This window comes from Hesperophylax consimilis, chromosome 2 (assembly GCF_061612785.1).
Source record: "Hesperophylax consimilis isolate HC1 chromosome 2, BYU_Hcon_1.0, whole genome shotgun sequence".
Classification (NCBI taxonomy): Eukaryota; Metazoa; Arthropoda; class Insecta; order Trichoptera; family Limnephilidae; genus Hesperophylax; species Hesperophylax consimilis.
Genome location: NC_142837.1, coordinates 29,187,031 through 29,206,676, shown reverse-complemented (window position 1 = coordinate 29,206,676; position 19,646 = coordinate 29,187,031). Strand labels below are relative to the sequence as shown.

General features: G+C 36.5%; 1 protein-coding gene across 1 annotated transcript in view; it reads right to left on the bottom strand.

Moving 5' to 3' along the window:
* Window positions 1–16,843, bottom strand: part of ATP8B (ATPase phospholipid transporting 8B) — a 47,986-nt gene extending 31,143 nt beyond the window's left edge. The window contains exons 1-9 of the mRNA XM_089643833.1: window positions 16,486–16,843; window positions 13,224–13,282; window positions 12,438–12,650; window positions 8,174–8,379; window positions 7,275–7,405; window positions 6,779–6,978; window positions 4,841–5,059; window positions 2,931–3,039; window positions 1,175–1,317 (exon numbers count right to left, since the gene is read on the bottom strand). Of these exons, the coding sequence (XP_089499959.1) occupies window positions 1,175–1,317; window positions 2,931–3,039; window positions 4,841–5,059; window positions 6,779–6,978; window positions 7,275–7,405; window positions 8,174–8,379; window positions 12,438–12,650; window positions 13,224–13,282; window positions 16,486–16,843 (1,638 nt within the window). The remainder of the gene's footprint in view (window positions 1–1,174; window positions 1,318–2,930; window positions 3,040–4,840; window positions 5,060–6,778; window positions 6,979–7,274; window positions 7,406–8,173; window positions 8,380–12,437; window positions 12,651–13,223; window positions 13,283–16,485) is intronic.
* Between the last annotated feature and the right edge of the window lie 2,803 nt (window positions 16,844–19,646).

The following is a 19,646-nucleotide window of genomic DNA, read 5'->3' as shown; positions in this document are numbered from 1 at the left end:
TTTAGAATAGAGCCTGTTTTCAGGTACACTAGAATTCAAAACCTCAAAACTTTAGTCCAAACCATCCATAACCCCGAGCACCGCCGGGTATATGTCAGCTAGCAGAACATAAAATCATCACCTTTGATGCTTAATAACTTAACAGCCATATTTTATGTAAACTAACTTCACATTAGCAATAAATAGAAATAAAGTCTATAATGTGTAGAAGTCACACAATAAAAGAAAATGTCTGTATTTTTGATATTCAGAAAGAAAATAGTGAAAACTGCTAACAACTGTAAATAGTGTAACTACATAATTCATACAGTCAACAAGCCCCCACATGGGCAACATTACACATCATTACAAACAACGTAACAAAATCACACAGATAACATGGTTCAGGCAACATCGCACATCATTATAAACAATGTAACTAATTCATATAGTCAACATGCCCCATACAGGCAACATTACACAACATTATAAACAATATAACTGATCCACACAATCAACATGCCCCATACAGTCAACATTATAAACAATATAACTAATATACACAGTCAACATGCCCCGTTCAGGCAACATCGCACATCATTATAGACAATGTAACTAATTCATATAGTCAACATGCCCTATACAGGCAACATTACACAACATTATAAACAATATAACTGATCCACACAATCAACATGCCCCATACAGTCAACATTATAAACAATATAACTAATATACACAGTCAACATGCCCCGTACAGGCAACATTGCACATCATTATAAACAAATTGCGAGACAGAAAATCTCTAAAATCCATCAACAGGATTAATAAAAACAGTACAATCTCCTGTATAGATGCACATACAGTCTAAAAAACAAAGTGAGTGCATTGGTGATCTAACTTTTACTAGAAAAACGCATGCAAATATAAATGAATGAGTTAAAAGAAAATATTATACAAAGATAAATACATTCCTCTCAAACGCTTCAATAGCATTCAGAGAATAATCGAGTTTATATGATTTAAAAAATGTTTTCAATCAAAAATCTAACATCTACTTGCATTACCAAGATTCCGAATTTAGAAATGAAGCAAAAACTTACGGAATCTTTAAAATATATGTTTAAATGATATTAAATAGGGGATTAAATGATACATTTAAAGGGGTGGTATGTACAGGTTGGAAAATACATACCTCAGAGATGACATCGACAATTTCACCTGTGTTCTCGTCAATAACATCACCATAACACCGACCTGCTATTGAACATTTGTTAAATGTCATTATGTTCTGCGTTAATGTACCCGTCTTGTCCGAGAAGATGTATTGAATTTGACCTAAAAATATCATTGTAATTTGATAGAAATGTCATTGTGTTCTGATGATCCACATGAATTGAATTTGACAGGAAAATATCATAGTGATTTGATAAATACGAAAGGTCATTATTATTAGTACACAGCAAATCTATGGCAAAATGAAAAGCTCCAGAGCCACACATTATTAAAGGCAAAACAATTGAATTATCACTATTTAATGTGTTAAATTCGTTTTAATCACAGTGTAGCAGTTGCAAGTGGCTAGTTTAAACAACGAAAGGTCTGGTATGAAGAAATTCTGAATACACTACATATTATTTTTTAACGAAATTAGTTTTCACTGCGAAGAATACCGAAATTGAAATTAACCATTCTATGCATAAAAATATATCAGCTTTTTAGTCTGGAGGTTGGGTGATATCAATTGTATTTTTTTGTGAAATATAATATCAAGTATCAAAGATTTGTCTAAAATATAATAAAAAATTATTACAAAAGATTTAACAGTATTTTCCACTATAATGACCAGATGGTCAAATACTCTGATACAACTAAGACATATAAAAGTCGAGTTTTAATGAAAGGCTAAAATCATTCTTACTAAAATAATCTCATTTCGTATACTCCTTTTTGCCCTTCTTGTGCTAAAAATACTTCACTCGACTTGCAAGCTGCAGCCGACTTGGCAGAAATATGAAATTTGATATGGTTGTAATCATATTATGTAGATGTATAAACAATGTTATTTTCATCTCTTTCTCTTCAATGGAAAATATATGGAAAAGAAAAGAGACTTGTTATTCAGATGGCTTCTATGGAAAAAAATCATTTTAAAACTACAGGTGAACTAGCAGTCCAGTATTTTTAATAAGAAATGCACTTTTGAGTGTGATGTTCCCTCAATATTCAAGGACAATATTTGATACGTCAAGAACAGATTTCTGTTTTCATTTAGGTATAAGGTCAAGGGAAAAGGCTCTCGACTAGCAATCTGAAGGTCGCGGGTTTAAATACCGGCATGCACATGTAAATTCTATTTGATGAATTTTTGTAATATCACATTTTATTCATTTAATATAATATGTAGTATACTTGCGGCACGTTCCATAGTGGAGAATACTCTAAGTATCACCCTGGTGTAAGATCACCATCCAACATTTACTTGTGCGTGCCGGAATTTGAACCTGCAACCTTCAGATTGCTGGTCGAAAGCCTTAACCCTCGGAGGCCATCGAGATAAAATATAGACTGCTCCGAGAAAACTTTGCACATTATTTATAATAAGTCAATAAACTTTTATTGTTGACAACATGCTCGACTTCTCGCAAGCTAAAACCGGGAAGCGATCTAAAAATAAGTGTTTAATAGGTATGCTTTTTTGTGTTAAAAAACTTAAGTTATTTTACCCTAGAGTACAGCATTGGTTTACTGGTTTCGCCCCAGCTTTGCCATGTCCTAGTCATTATGTTCTGCACCATGTTTTGTATAAATTTGATGGGAAAATATCATTTTCATTTGATAGACACAAAATGTTATTATATTCTGCATAATATTTGTTTTAAAAAATTATGTGTCCGTCCGTAGGAGTAAATAAAAATAACATAATGTGCATGAAAACAGTAAAATCTTACCTAATTCTTCATTTAAAGTTGTTGTTCTTGCTTTTGCTGCCGTCCCTGTTTTTTCATAATACATCTTTTCGTCCCAGTTTATAAGGAAACTTTGGGCAAATCTAATAACCTGGAACAATAAAACAAAAACTCTTTTATTTAACAACTAGTTTGCCAACCAAAGCCCTGTTTCCATGAGAGAGTTGACGGTTTCTGGCTTATAAGCCCGCAGTGAAAAGGTGAGAATTCAATGGGCGCAACCACAAAACATTTGTGTAACTTCTAACTAGTAAAGTCATCCTCACTTGACTGTTTTCCTGTTAGCGAGGGACATTGGAGAACATTTGTGGAGATCATATTACACTGGGAAGTACATAGCGATGATGATTATGATGATTCCATCCGTCTGAAGCTCCTACTTTTCTTATGTTGGAGAGGAAGGAATGAGAACTAAAGGCGAATGGCCAGCAATCGCAGCTAGTATAGAGCATTTCGCTACCCTAATATTGGTTTGTACTAAAGATCATTTTTAATGAAATGGACTTTTTCATGTAAAACTAAAGTTCAGTATTTATTTTTGTATTTGTATTTGTTTATTATTTGTGATTTTTACAATAAATATACATATAATCTTTACAAATCATACTGTTTTAATTTATACATGGTGTCCGGAAACTCGTAGTACAAGCGGGAAACTGGTGAATCTACATCACATTTGGAGTCGATTTTGTAGGATAATTTTTTTTGATTTGAGCTTTCGTTTTCGAGTAAATCGAGTCAGAAGTTGATTTTTTTTTTGATCAAATTCTTATAAATTATTACTGAAGATCAAAGTACCCAACTAATTAAAACTATTTAAAAATTTAAAAGTAAAACAAATAATGACGAAAAAATTTGAACCCTAAAATAACCAAAAAATATATTTTTTTGGTTTTTTTTTTTTATAAAAATGCTCAAATCAAAAAACTTTATGTTTATTTGGGTTCCCCGTGTGGTATACATTCTCCAGTTTCCGGCTTGTACTACGAGTTTCCGGACACCATGTATAATATACTTCCATTAAAAGCATTTGCTTGTGGATGAAAGAGGAGTGTACATTTGCAAAAAAATAATATAACTAGGTTACAAAGTAAAAAAAATTACAAAATTAAAATCCATACAAATTATCGTATTAGGAAGGAAGAAAAAATATATATTATGGAGGATAAGTAGAGTATAAGGATAATTTGTGAGATTTTCAAGTGAAACTAGAGGAATCAGTTTTTTTGTTAACGATTTCCCTAAAATATTTAGTATTGCTTTATTATACATCCTCCAGTAAAAAACTTTTTTTTTTTTCAAGGATGGAAAAAAGTATTTTTGTTTCAAATCCACCAAAAAAAAACCAATGTGTTGTGTTGGTTTGTTCGAACAGAATAGAACAAAACAATACAGTAATTTGCCAAAAATTCGCCATTTCATGTTCACCTGGAACATTGTGGACGAAGAAAAAAGCAAAAATCGGTTCTTGATTCTATGTCCATAATTTGATCTACGTCCACAAATATGAAAAATAGTGGGCGTTTTGTGGACATAGACACAAAATAAGGCATTAAAATCGAAACGGCGCGTATATGCCATGTAAAATTAGTACCCAACCCAACAGAAAATATCTTTCTTAGCCAAACGCAATCGCATAAGTAAACATGTCAACATGTAATGCTAATTTTCCGCAACTTATTAAAACAAGAGAACAAACCAATTTTCTGGTGGCGATTTGTAAAGGAGATCAAATTCCACGCTGCAATTCCAATATAATTAGGATGAAAGGGGTGAAACAAGGTCCAGTCACTGAGATGTGCTTGCCACAGCCAACGGGAGAAAAAAATGAGAAGGGTGACACAAGATGTGCTTGCCATGGCCAACAGGAGAACAAGATGAGAATAACTCACCTCAACTGAGACGTAAAGTGATATAGGCACCACCGTGTTCATGACGATGGCGTAGGAGAAGAACACGAGGAAGGCGATGACCACCGAACCCTCCACAGGCTCCGAGGGCACCAGTGTGTCCCAGGGCAGGTACACCTGGAAGCGCTGGCCAAACAGCCACTCCCAGATGCCACATGCCACCATGCAGAAGAAACATATTGACAGCAGGAAAAACACTATCTGTGGATAACAAACAAATTGTACATTAGGAATAATATATACAGTGTATACACATATACATATACACGGCGCCCGGGAATTCAAAGTAAAAAACACGGAAACTGGTGAATCTACATCATATTTGGTGTCGATTTTGTCCTATGACCTTCCATTTCCGAGTGAATTAAGTTCAAGTTAGAATTTTTTAAGTCAAATTTGAAAAAAAAAATCACTCGCTAGTACTGATCAGCGCCTTTGAGGTGATCCAATTATTATTATTTCCGGACACTAACCTGACAATACTTGAAAAACTCCTACTATAATCATTATGAGCGGAAAATGTTGCTCTGCAATGGACTTAGCTAACAGAGGAATTGAACCAATAATGAATTTTTTGTCAACACGCCTACTAATAGGTCACTTTTTATGTTTACTCAGCGAAGGAAGTATTCAGGTTTCCTTGCGTCATCTTTAGGAATGCTGTGTGAAAGGTCTTTTTAAGGAAAAGAAGGAGTGAACCCGTGTTGTAGGAGGGAGAAAATACAAAATCTGACAGATAATAATTCTCTGCAAAGCACAATAATGGGTCATAAAAACAATTCTCGTGCAAGAAATGTTGAGCTGACGTTTTGACATGTCTCTAAACCGTTCCACTGGTGCCAAAGGCATCAATAAAGCCAGCTCTACAAAGCTCCTTCCATTGAAAATTCGTTGAAGCGAGCATAACTTTTCCACCCAACATCTGTTTTCTAAAGATTGAAATCCATAGACGTGTGTGTATCTTTAGAAATGTTTTTTATAATTATTATTATACAAAGTATAGGCACATCAATATAATTTAGAGTTAAATTACATCTTGATACTTGATAACAAAAAAGTCTGTCAAATACTTATGGCTAGGCAAATTCTTCTAATCTTGGGTCTTTTAAATAAATATAAAAGTGTCATGCAATAAGACATTGTCATCTCACCACGACAGATAATTTTATTTGAATAATATGAACCAAGTATGAACTCACTATACAGCTACATATAGAGGATATCTATTAAATTGCTTTAGAAAAACAGTTTACTTTGGCCTGTATCTTCATTTTACTAACACAACATTCAATGGTTGTTTTGTTACTAATATGAAAAATTAAAAATGATTTGACCTTAAATATGTCATGCAAAAGTCAACAATTTGTTATCAACGCATCTATAAAGATGTTCTTGACACATCATATAAACATAAACATAAATAAGTAATGCTTTTAGAACAATAAATACCATACAAAGAGATGATTTAAATTAGTGTTTTTGATTGTCTTGTTGATTATGTAGCTATTGTCTTATCATATTATATTCACATTATATTACCTTGTTCTATTATTTTACAAAGTCACAACAATCAGAAATAAAAACATCATCTGCTGACAATAAATTACAAATAGAAACATTTGCGACAACAAACTAATTTATGCTTCAATAGGTGTAATATAAATGATTATTCTTTTTTTCGTGCATTCGCCAAAGTACTAAAGATTACTCAGAAGAAAATAAAATGGGCCTTCAAGGTCCAAATCCATAATTTTTGGATATTCGCTATTTGTAATATGGTTGTACAAGGTACATTCACATTCAGGATCTTATTTCAACCGCATTAAATCTACGAAGCAAATGCATATAAGCTATTCTATAAGTTAAATAGGGAAAGGGGTAGAAATCAGAAATATAAATAAGCAAGTAAACATTTCTTACTCCAATAATGAGGAAGTTCAAGAGTCGATCGATGCTGGTTCTCTTGAACTTGGTTTTCCCGCTGTTCTGCATAAGCTTGGTATCCTTCCCTGCAAAGATGACCACCCCGTAACACCAGGAGGTGTTACGAAGCACGCAGCCTCGCAGCAATATCTTGTCGTTGTCCAGGGGAAATCTCTTCCCCTGCCATGATAAGGCACCTAGAATAAATTAACGATTCATTATTCCATAAATATAGTGGATGGACAAGGTCACTGGCAATGTGGGCTGCGGGAGAAGCTCTGGAACGTGTTGAACGCGATGAAGAATGGAGGAGCCTGGTCCATCTTCTCGCCTGTCACCGTGCTGCTGGAACCAGACAGAGCGCGTAACCCGTGACCCGCTAGGCTGTACCGAAGCTTGGGTAAGTGCTGTTACACACTGAATGTATAAAATAAATATTCAATTTTAAATTACAGCTGATTCAAATAAATTTAAAAAATGAGAAGGAACTCACCATCAAATTTATTGAGTAAATTGTTTGGAACTTCGCACACAATTTCACCATCGAATCTGCCGATGAGAGATTCATCCTGCCCCATCTCCGCTGTCTCCACTAGGCACTGTCTGCATTTTAGATTTGTTTCCCTGTTGAACAAAGACATACAACAACATGATTAAAAGTGACAGTGGAGTGAAGGATACTGTTTGTAAGAAAAACGTTTATCATTTTACATTTTTTGATGAGTTGACAATTAATGAGTCTAGTTTTTGGACTGTTAATTCGTGGTGGAATTCCATTGTATTAGAATTGAAATTTAAATAACATTTGCACTTTGTTCCAAGTGGAACAAAGTGCAAAAGTTGACAATTATCGACTATATTCAAGTTATTTTATGATGGCTGCTCAATCAAATCTGTCAAGTAGGGCCTGTGGTTGACCTGCCTATTAGGATAGCAAAAACGAACTAACTCTGCCACCTCACTCCGCCGTCTGCATGTAGGACTATAAACAATACAACTCACCCATTTAACTCTGCCCTCACTATGTAGGACAATGAACAATGCGATTCACCCATCTAACTCTGCAGTTTCAATGTAGGACAATGAACGATGCGACTCACCCACTTTACTTTGGAGTCTCTATGTAGTACAATGAACAATGCGACTCATCCACTTTACTTTGCAGTCTCTATGTAGCGCAATGAACAACGCGACTCAACCATCTAACTCGGACGCCTCTATGTAGGATAATGAACAATGTGAGTCACCCATCTAACTCTGCAGTGTATGATGGACAATGAACAATGCGTCTTACCCATCTATTTCTGCAGTCTCCATGAAAGAAAATGAACATTGCGACTCACCCGTATAACTCTTTCATCTCTATGTAGGAAAATGAACAACGCGACTCACCCATCTAATTCTGCAGTCTCTATGTAACACAGCCCGTTGGGCTCGCTGGTGGACAGCAGCAGGATGTCCGCCGCCACGAACTGGTCGTTTTCCATTCGAATGACGTCCCCCACCTGCACCGTGGCCCACTTCTCATCCACCAGCTTGCCGTTGCGGAGTGCCTTGGAGCGCCTGTTGTTGACCTGCGAGTCGCTCTGGTGTCTTTGCTGGAATTAACAGACAAAACACACATTAAAAAAAAAAAAAATTATTTTACTTTTTATGCGATCCTGAGAGTATTAACCACTCTGGCACGTACTGCAAAATTACAATATTTATTATTTTATTCATGAAAAATAAAAATAATGTGAAATATAAAAATAATAATTAATGTTTTATTATGTTCCTTTTTTGTAAAAAGTAGAGTTAATTATTGTATCTTCACTGGGAGCTCCCGTGCGGAGAGGATTTTATTTACATATTAAAATTTAACAGTATGAATAATATGAAGTAATTATAAATATATTATGTAGTTTTTTCTGAGAGAATTATAAATATATGTGTGTTTTTTAGTGCAGTCGAATGGTTTTGGTTTCACTCTGTGTCAGTATATATTCTACTTCTGATTTCCCTACATTTTGTATTCAGTTTTTTATTTGAGATAATGTTTCGTGATTTTTGAATGAGAGTGGGAATTTATTGTGGAGTACCATAGTATAAGAATCTGTCCAAAAGTACATCTAGAGTTGGTAACTGACCTTTCTACGGAAACTTTTTTGAACAGCTTAAAACATTTCGTAGCCCGGAGGGGTAAGCCTTTAAAAATATATTCGGACAACGCCACCAATTTCAGAGGAGCATATAGTCGACTAAAATAATTTTTTTTAAATAAAAAAAAAGCTGCTGAAAAAATCCAAAAATATTTAGCGGATAGGGCAATAGAATGAAATTTCACCACCCCCCCCACGTGCTCCAAATCAGGGTGGCCTGCGGGAAGCTGTAGTAAAATCTGCAAAGTACCATTTAAAGAGAATCACTGATAATTCTCCATTAAAATATGAAAAATTATATACTGCAATATATCAAGTAGAGGCTTGTTTAAACTCAAGACCATTAACACCTCTGTCCCATGATGATGATCCTACTGATCTCTCTACCCTTTAACTACCAACCATTTTCTCATTTGCTAATACACAACTGCAATTCCTGAAGGAGATGCCTGAACAGACTAAACCAGTCTCAAAAATTAAATTAACTAACCCAATCGTTTTGGTCAAGGTGGAAAAAGAACTTCTTGGCGGAGCTCCAGAAATGGCATTAATGGAAGGACAGTAACCAGAGAGCTGTTGAGAAGGATGATCTGGTCATCCTAAAATAAGACAACTTGCCACCCACCTTATGGAGGATGGCTCGCTTTATATCCACGCACCCTTGAACTGACTTGGAGTAGTGAGGGTCAATTTGACCATTGGGACCTATTTGTCGATCTCAAGATTCAAATATAGAATTAACAATATCATCTTGCAACTAACTTTTGCCATATTTTTGGCATTATTTGGCATATTTCCAATATTATTATTTATTCATTTATAAAGCGGAGACGGTTTACAAGTAGTTCCCGTGAGCACTTAGGCCATAGGCCCATCGTGCTATCTCCCATTTTACCTCATTCCTTTAACAGTCACCCGGTCCCTTTTATAAAATTCACCAGGGTTGTCATTGGATAGTGGCTATGTCTTCTGGTTCCACAATGTGTCTTACCAGGTCACATCTCTCTTATCCAATCCCCTTTGGTTCTGTGAAGGCCCCACAGGGAAGAGAGCCTCATCTCTCCTCTCTATTCCCCTTTGGTTCTGTGAAGGCCCCACAGGGAAGAGAGCCTCATCTCTCCTCTCTATTCCCCTTTGGTTCTGTGAAGGCCCCACAAGGGAAGAGTTCACGGAGGTGCCCTCATCTCTCCTCTCCACTCCAAATGTTTTTATGGTGACCAGATAACTCATCAAAATGATAATTCATCACATCTTTAAAAAGTTATATAAAGTCATGGAAAGTGATGAAACAAAAACGTAGTTTGGGTCAGGTTAGGTGAGGTTTAAATTTTTTTTTCATCGTTTCTAATGACTTTATATCATTTTTTAAAAGTATGTTGAATTGTCACTGTGTTCAGTTATCATGGAACCGTTTTTATATACCATTTTTTTTACTTTGATTCCCTAAAGGTCCCACGAGGGAAGGGGGTCTCACATCTCCTTGGTTCCCCGAAGGCACCATGGGGGAAGAGTCTACTCCCCGTTGGTTCCCTGAAGGCCCCACAACGAAAGAGGGTTAAGTCTCTCCTCTCCACTCCTCCAAGAGTTCACTCTTCCTTCGTTCCCTGAATGCCCCACGAGGGAAGAGGGTCTCGTCTCTCCTCTTCACTCCTCCTTGGTTCATTGAAGGCCCCACGACGGAGGAGTCTACTCCCCCTTGGTTCTCTGAAGGCCCAGCGAAGAAAGAGAGAGTTTTCGAATGGTCCAATTTTCGTTCCACGAGTATATAGGGAAATAGAAGGTCTACTCCAGTGCGGGGGTAAGGTCTAAATATTCCGAGATGCAACCCTGTTACTCGGAGGCACAGTTCGTGACACTGTTCCCCAAGTCATTCAGCCTGAGCACTGTAGCTCACACCTTAGCTTGGGATGGCTATTGCAGGTCTTGTTTCCACTCCCTGAGCGATGGGTTCGCCACACTCCCTACGCTACTATATATTATTATTAGTTTTATGCTTTTACTTATAGTTAATATATAAAACTAAAAGTTTTAAACTTATATATAATAAAATAAGCCCCATTTCTGTAAGTTGCGCCATTTTGTTAATAACCCTCCAAAATTGTACTGTCTGTTTATGCACTGTTTTGCCACACCGCATGTCATGAAATCCGCATAGATTTTTCCGACTGGAATTTTTAGGCTCAAAAATTAAAGATCGTTACGTCATTCATTTATCTGTCACAAAATATGAGAAAATAAGTTATATTGTTCTTTTTAAAGAAGGGTAGAAAATCAGGCGAAGTTATGTAGTAGGAAGGTACCACTAGTAAAAAAAGTTATATTGTTCTTTTGCAGAAGGAATATTATGGAAAAATGGTAGAAAATCAGGCGAATCTATGTTGTAGGAAGGTACCACTAGTAAAATAAGCTTTATTGTTCTTTTGCGGAAGGAATATTATGGAAAAAAGGGTAGAAAATCAGGCGATTCTATGTAATAGGAAGGTAATATACACTAATAAAATAAGTTATATTGTTCTTTTGCAGAAGGAATATTATGGAAAAGAAGGGTAGAAAATCGAGCGAAGCTACGTAGTATGGAGGTACCACTAGTAAAATAATAAACTATAAAATGCAAAAAAGCAGTAACTGTCAAAAAAAGTTGCACATCCGATTTCCGAAATTTCACTTTAAGAGGATGCTACAAGCCAAAAATGTGTATATTCTTGGTGTACCTTATACTGTAGGTAATAGGCATTAAAATCGCTAGAAAAACGGAGTCTAGAAACGTTCGATTTCATGCACAAAACTGGTTTTTATGTATTTTGTAAATAATTTTATAAGAAAGCAAAAAAATTAATCAAGTGAAACTGTCACGGATAATCTTAGCTATAATACTCTATTTATTTTTAAGTTGTTTCCTTTACTTATTCATACATTTCTATTGAAAAAATATTTTTTTTAGCAGTTTCCATTTATATTTTTTATTGAGTAATTATTTTTTATTTGTATTCTACTCAAGTAATTATTATTGAGTAATTATTTTTTATTTGTATTCTACTCAAGCGAAACGATAGGAAACCTTCAATTTATCTAAAGCATATTTTTGGTATTCATAATGTACACCAATTCGTTAGAAAGATTAATCAAAATAGTGATTCATTAAGCTTCGCCTTAACATCTGATTTTTCATTTTAGGGTCTTGACATAACTCTAACCTGTTAAAGGCAGGAGTATAAAACAGAAAAAAAATATTAGTGGAACCTAAAGTTTATTAGCCCAAACGTTGCTGATTTTGATTTTCATACATTTTTCGAAGCATAAAGGTAAAAATCGCATCGCAAATTATTCTAACAATGATCATATTAGAATGCTCGCATGTTCTCCAGAGACCCAGAGGCATTACAAAAAAATTGTAAAACAGAACAGCAATGAAACAGAACAAAATAAAATAATAGGTAAGGTTTGTTTATTCTATTTCTTTATTGTGTGTTTTGTCACTGTTCTCTTTAGTCACGAAACCCAATAGAAATACTCACAAAGTCATCGTAAGCGTCTTTGACCGCAGTGAGAGCCAACACCCCGATGAGGGGGATGGCGGTGGTGATGGGCGTCAGACTGGAGATGGCCGGGATTAGCTGCAGCACCAGCAGGCACAGGAAGTAGAAGTTGGCCAGTCGCTGGAACTGCTCCAGCAGGTTGAGCGGCAGGAATGTGATGAGGGAATACTTGGAGGTCTTGATGTAGTTGCTCTGAAAACAACACAGGAATAAACAACAGCAAGAAGATGTGTTTCAATGAAAAACACACGATTTAAGATGTTTTAGGTTTGTTGAAAATGTACTAACATGTGTAGGAGATCTGGAGTAAGAAAGAGATATTGTGCTAAGCAAAAGAAGGAGACACCAACAGTTTGAGGGGTTGTCATGGTTATAGGTTTTATAGGTCCAGATCAGTAATTCGAAAGAGATATTGTAATGAAACAAACGATATAAGATGTTTTGGGTTTGTTGAACATACACCGACATGTCCAGAAGATAATATGGAGGTACAAAAAGATATCGCTTTGAAAACACCGACAGTTTGACGGATTGCTATGGTTATCGTTTATATAATCCAGGGGACCAAAAAAAGGAATTAATTATGTAAAATCTATTTGAAAACACAGAATGTAAGGATCGTCATGATTGACAAGATATCTAAGTTTTTTGTATAAAAATATACAGCGACAGGTGTAATAAAAATACAAAAGGCTTCCAACGTTACCTGTAAACAAGTACACAAATATATGAATGTAATTTTTAATAAATAAAAATAATACATACAGCGTAATGAAATTGTGAGTTGAATTCTCTATTATTAGCTCGTATTCTTCTTTCTGTTTCTGTAAAAAAAATAAAAAACTTATTATTACAGGAGGAAAAATAATAACAGCGTTTAAAAAACAACGAAAAACAAATGTAAAAATAATACGTTTGTACGCATAGTAGTAAGTATTTGGTAGACCTCCTCCTCTATATAGAATCTCCTTGATACAACCAACGTTGGAAAACACGGGTAAAAGGCGAGTGTGATAAATACACAGGGTGTTAAGAGAAGTACCCGACTTACTTTGACCAGTAATTCATAAGGTTATTTGGAGTAAACATGTAGATAGATGACATGTGGCTTGAGTTAGGGTTGGGCGGTTACTCGGGTGAATGACCAGTGACAACACGTGAAAGAATTTTTCATTAAGTTTGTTAAAAAAAACAACAACAACAAAAAATGTCACTGGAGACTGAATCATTTACACATTACTCCAAATAATGTCAGGAAACTGGTTTAAAGCAAGTCAGGTACTCTTAACACCCCAGAGTGTGAATATATTGCATATACAGGATTTTCCAATAAGAGGTGTTATTTTGAATAGTCCGCTATTTCGGTAGATTTTACTTTTGAAGCTGTCATTTTTTGACATTTGACAAGTGGAAACTACGCCATGAATAAAAATGGAACGATACACGCTTCAACAACGCATTGAAATTATTAAAATTCACTTGAGTGAATGCAAATCATCTTGAGTGATGAGGCCCATTTCCACCTCGGTGGCTTCGTCAACAAGCAAAATTGTCGCAGCTGGGGCTCGGAAAACCCAAGAGTTATTGTTGAAAAGCCTCTCTATCCTCAACGTGTGAATGTTTGGTGCGGTTTATCGTCCGGCGGAGTCATTGGACCTTACTTTTTCGAAAATGAGGCTGGAGCAACAGTTACAGTGAATGGATCGCTATCGAGAGATGATTAATGATTTTTTATGGCCGGAATTGGATGGTATTAATCTGGACAACGTTTACTTTCAACAAGACGGCGCTACGTGCCACAAAAGTAACGAAACCATTGATCTTTTACGTTTGAATATCAAAATAACACCTCTTATTGGAAAATCCTGTATTTGGGCATCAAATCACTGTATAATTATTTGGTGGTTAAATATAAAGGCCCGTCTGCATTTAAGTCTAATTTTGGATACAATTATAATAATATGTAGGTAGCTCGTTTTAAATTTTATTATTTAAATTACTATATTTGTTTCTTATGATAATACTATTATTTTGATGACTATATAATTTAACTATCATAAATTCGATGAGTTTAGTGACATGAAAAATCAATTGGAAGTCTTGATGTAACGTGATATCAATCAATGTTGCTACCAGAAATCATATTCCAGCAGCAATTTACACTATGCAATTTATTGACATGATAAAATACATTTTTAACGCCTTGGGCGCCGTTCTCGTAAAAGTTGTGCTTTCTCATTTTGTACTGTAAGTGTTAGAAACAGAGAAAGATTTTAAATAATTCCATGAAACAACATTTTGCATTTGTAAAATATTTTTTTATATAGTTTGAAATATTTCAAATGAATTTGATATTTTTTTAAATTTTTAGTTTGAAAATGGCCTTGAACGCCGAAAAAGCTGTCACAATAATAAAAAATAAAATGCTTGCAGAATTTAATAATAACATATATAAAACAATAATTGAAGCACATGCTTGAGTAAAGAAAGGTACAAAATATTATATTTAACTGGCGCAAACCCGTGAAAAATCAACGATAAATCATACACAATCAGTAAAAATTATGAAAACGATACTTAAATTCAAAACAAATCCAAGTGCATTGAACCAGAGTTACAATCACCCACAACCTAAATAATCATTATGTTTGATGATGATGATATTAAACTTCACGCAATTACATCGCGACTGTCCGTGATAATCCAATCAGCACGGTTATTATAAATGGTAAGTCGTAACTGCAAATTTGCAGTTTGAGCCTCCTGATATTGGGTGTGAGGTGGTAACAACTGCACTCGACGTGGGTATTGATTTAAATAGGGAAAACAGCATAGAGAATAGAGATAGTGGAAATGGTAGGTGGTTGACCACTTAACTGCTCACGAAAGCGTCTGCTCACTTGTCCAGTCAGTTTTCGAAATGGAGCTTATTCTAGCTATTCGAGTCCGTTGCTAACGTATGTATTAGCATAAGGGGGTGGTGTGAAGAAGACAATAATTGTGGAGCATCAACTGTAGTCTTAGGAGTTGACGCTGCATAAATCACAAGTACGTATTCTAACTATAAAATCGCGAAAATTTAGATTCTATTTAACGTTTTCTGTCTTTAATTCTTGACATTATCCAACATAATCTGAATATTTTCACGATATATATACAGTCTGAGATATCTGAAAATATATAGGTATAATATATCAGTTTTCTTTTATGTAAAAAACAGTCATTTTTAAGATAAGTTTGCTAACCGGAGTTTTATAGTAATTATGTACATAAAACTACACATATATATGTGTCCCAAAAATAGTATCAAGTGGAAGTCCAGAGGTAGAACACCCCTAGACGTACCAAAATCACCCTCGTGTATGTTCCGCGATTTTTTTAAGTTTTCGATGTATGATTTTTTTTCGTATTTTTTGTGAAACTTTGACTTACAGATTTTTTTGGACTTGTTAAGCTTTCTAACAAATCAAGCATGTATCTCAATAATTAATGGTTCTGTGACTAATAATCTCTTCAAGTCAAGGTTTCACAAAAAAATACGAAAAGAAATCATAACTCAAAAACTACAAAAAATAGCGGGACATACGGGGGTGCTCTACCTCTCGACTTCCGCTTGACACTATTTTTGGGACACCTGTATAGTAATTATATTGTAACGGTGTAAAGCGTCTTTGGGATAGCTTGGTAGATTCTAACAATAAGAATTGTGTAGTTCGAAAGCAATGCAAATGGCCAGCAATGTGGCCAAGTAAGGGTCAATAATCAACAATGCAGACATCAGGGTATGCGTGGGATACCAAAATAAAGAACTGAATCGGCAACACTGGCCAGAGCCAGACGCTAGAAGGCTTACGAAGAATAATAATATGAAGCAATGGCATTGGACGAACCGCCGACGTGGAACCAATAAGTAGTACAATGACAATGGTCATTGGTTAGTGATCAGCATTCAGTGATTAGTAGTAGTGGTTAACTAGTCAGCAGTAAGTTTGAATCGGTAGAGTCCAACAGAGAATAGAAGACGAACCGCAGTCGTAGAAGGACTTGAAGTAGTCCGTGCTGGTGCTAGGCCTAGGGTGGGGTCGTGGGTGGGGGTGAGGATGGGGCCGCGGCTCACACCGTCTCCACACCACCAGCTTGCCTAGCACGGACAGCAGCGAATCCCGCAGCGAGGGCCGGCCGCGGGGCTCGCCTCCCGCGCCCGCCTCCAGCTCCATCTCCTCGTCCTCCCCTTCGTGGTTCACGCTGATGTTGATGTCCGCTGAGTCGGAGCCGTCCGAGTGGCGGCGCGTGCGTTTCTTGCGCCGACGCTGGCTCTTGCGGCGGCGGCCGCACGCGCCGTCCTCGCTACTCAGGTCCAGGATCTCCAGCTCCAGGGAGGCCATGGTGCCGGGGGGCGCATGGGGCCTCCCGGGGCCCGCCTACGCTAGCGCCGGCCCTCTGGCGTGCCCCCCGCGGCAGGCCTGCTGCTGCTGCTGCTGCTGCTGCTGGACCACTGTGTGTACACACTGAATCTCCTGGGCTCTCAGCCCCCAGGGTCTGTCCCTTTGCGGAATATATTTGATGGAAACGACGGACGTGAGGGTCTCTAAAGGAATCTCGCGAGACTTTTCAGCCAAGTAACATCCCATTTTCCAGTTCTCTAGTCGCGGCACTCGAGGGACGACAGATCTCTAACAGTAGGCTCGGGCATGTCAGCGAGGAGATCGATAGGGATGAATCACTGGCCCTAAGCGTTACTATGTCTACCGATCCGATCCATTTAAATAGGTTTTCTACGGTGACGCGTTCAGCGGTGTAGTCGGTGATCGCCGGCGATGACTCTTCCTTTAAAAATAACACAAGTCACTACCACTTTCACAGTTAAATTTTAGATTGAATTATTTCTGGACGAATTCAAATTCTATTTATTTTGAAAACAAATTTGGACAACGTCACGCTACATAAACATTCGTAAGAATGTGAGATAAAAATCACTTAACGTTATTTATCACTGATTAGAAACCTTACTATGAAATGTCAGATAACAACCAAGATGTCAAACATAAGTACAAACCCACCAAAAAAAATAATTACGCCATCGAAAGTGACTGTTAAAGTGAAAGAGAATCGTCTTTTCTACACGAATCGTTTAACAAACCGTAAATTTTCGTCTAATTTACAATTGTCACTCCATTAAACTAATAATCGATACCGGCCGAGCGAATCTTAAACACCAACTCTGCACTTGTCAGAAGGCACAGCAGCTGTTGGGATCATGTTAGGATGGTATCAGAGCCGTGGGGGAATCCAAGATACTGTGCTAATGATGACAGGTTCGCGGATATTGTTCAGCGAACCATGGCGTCGAACGAAACACGAAACTTAGGCAAACTTGAATGTTTTCACATGGTGGTTACAAACAGAGGTCGCGAACTCTAGCGCACGTAAACTGTCAGGCGATTACCCGAAACTCAACATGTGCAGGCTGAGCGCAACGCGGTGGGTTGCGGCTAAACGTAAATCATTCCAACACTAACTTTATATCGAGTAATTGGACGAATCTGACAACGGAATTCGGAACAGAGTTCGGCGCGAGTACATCGGACATCAGGCGCATGGACGCTTTTCTGAAAACCCGTATAGATGGCGTCGGGGACGGGGAAATCGGCGCCGCGACGCCGACTAGCGGAGACTGACCGAACTACCGCGCTGCCCAGAACCGCAGGAAACTTTGTTACCGACCACCGTTGCAGGAAATGGAAATTCAGCTGTTAAACAGAGAAGACTTCGTTGTGCCCAAATTGTGTATATAATAATATGAAGGTCCTGCCGCTGAGAGCTCCACTACGAGATAGAGGGAGAGGTTACAGCGGGATCTGTAAGACTTGTAAAAATGATAAAATGATTACGTTAATATTATATTAAATGATACAACCAACTAAACAGTTTAGATTTCTGAATAATAATATTTGGTTAATTTATATAGCGCCGTTTTCGTAGAAAATCACCTTAAGGGCGCTATGTTTATTATTATTGATACACTCAAATATAAGCATATATTAAATAATGTCTGTCCTGCGTAACTCTGGTTCAATGAACTCAAATCTGCTTTTGCAAATTTAAGTGTCATTTCAAAATTGGAACAATGTGTGAAGAATTTAGACAAGCGATGAAGTACCTTCCTATAATACAGGATGTTACAATAGTGTTAACATTTTTTACACCAAATAATGTTAGGATCACTGGTTAAAGTAAGAAAAGTACGTCCCTTGTGTACAACCTGTATGATAAACCTGCATAGTGTTTATAACAAATAATTATTTAGAAAATTGGAATTGATTCGTCAAGAATTCAGACTATCCTGTGATTTTTCACGGGTCTGCGCTAGTTAAGGTAATAATTATGGTATATCGTGCTATCATGAAAAAATTTTAACTATTCAATGCGCATACATACACTCACACATACATTACACACGTCACACACACCTATAAACTACACAAGTCACCTGGTAATTAAGGAATAAACATACCACTTAGCAGACATTACAAGGAAACATCATAGGTACCCAACATGAAGTATCTTATTCCTGTATATTGTTTCATCTCCGTAAATCAATGTTTGTTTCTATAATATTAAATTAAAATAAAAGAAATATTCCAACGTATCTAGAACATTTTTGAAAATTTGAGGTTAGATTTTTCAAAATGATTTCTGATAATATGGAAGTACCAATCATTATAATAATTATCTTTCTCCTATTGTTTGACACATATTTAATCTACCTTTGTTGTGCAACATATGCGGGTGCAACTATGATTGGTTCATGTTGCATATCTGAAAAGATTATTAATTTCTTTATGTCCTAGCCAATGAAAATGTATTTAACAAGGTTAGCTCCCACAGGCACTTTTCGGGAAGTCCATTTGGAAGCCGAAAGGTTCGATCTCTTTTACTTTTAACTGGGTATGTAATGTTTTTGGTAAATCTAAGTTAATTTCTTCGTACTTATGTTTTTGTTGAGTCGAATTAAAGTCGAGAAAATGTTGATTTTTAACAGTAAAAATGTGGTAATCAGTAGTGAATGGTAGAAAATGTGGTAATCAGTAGTGAATGGTAGAAAATGTCAGGTACGCCTAGGGTTGCCAGACGTCCTTTATTTTAAAGGACGTCCTCTATTTCAGACCCAAAAATTGATCTTGTCCT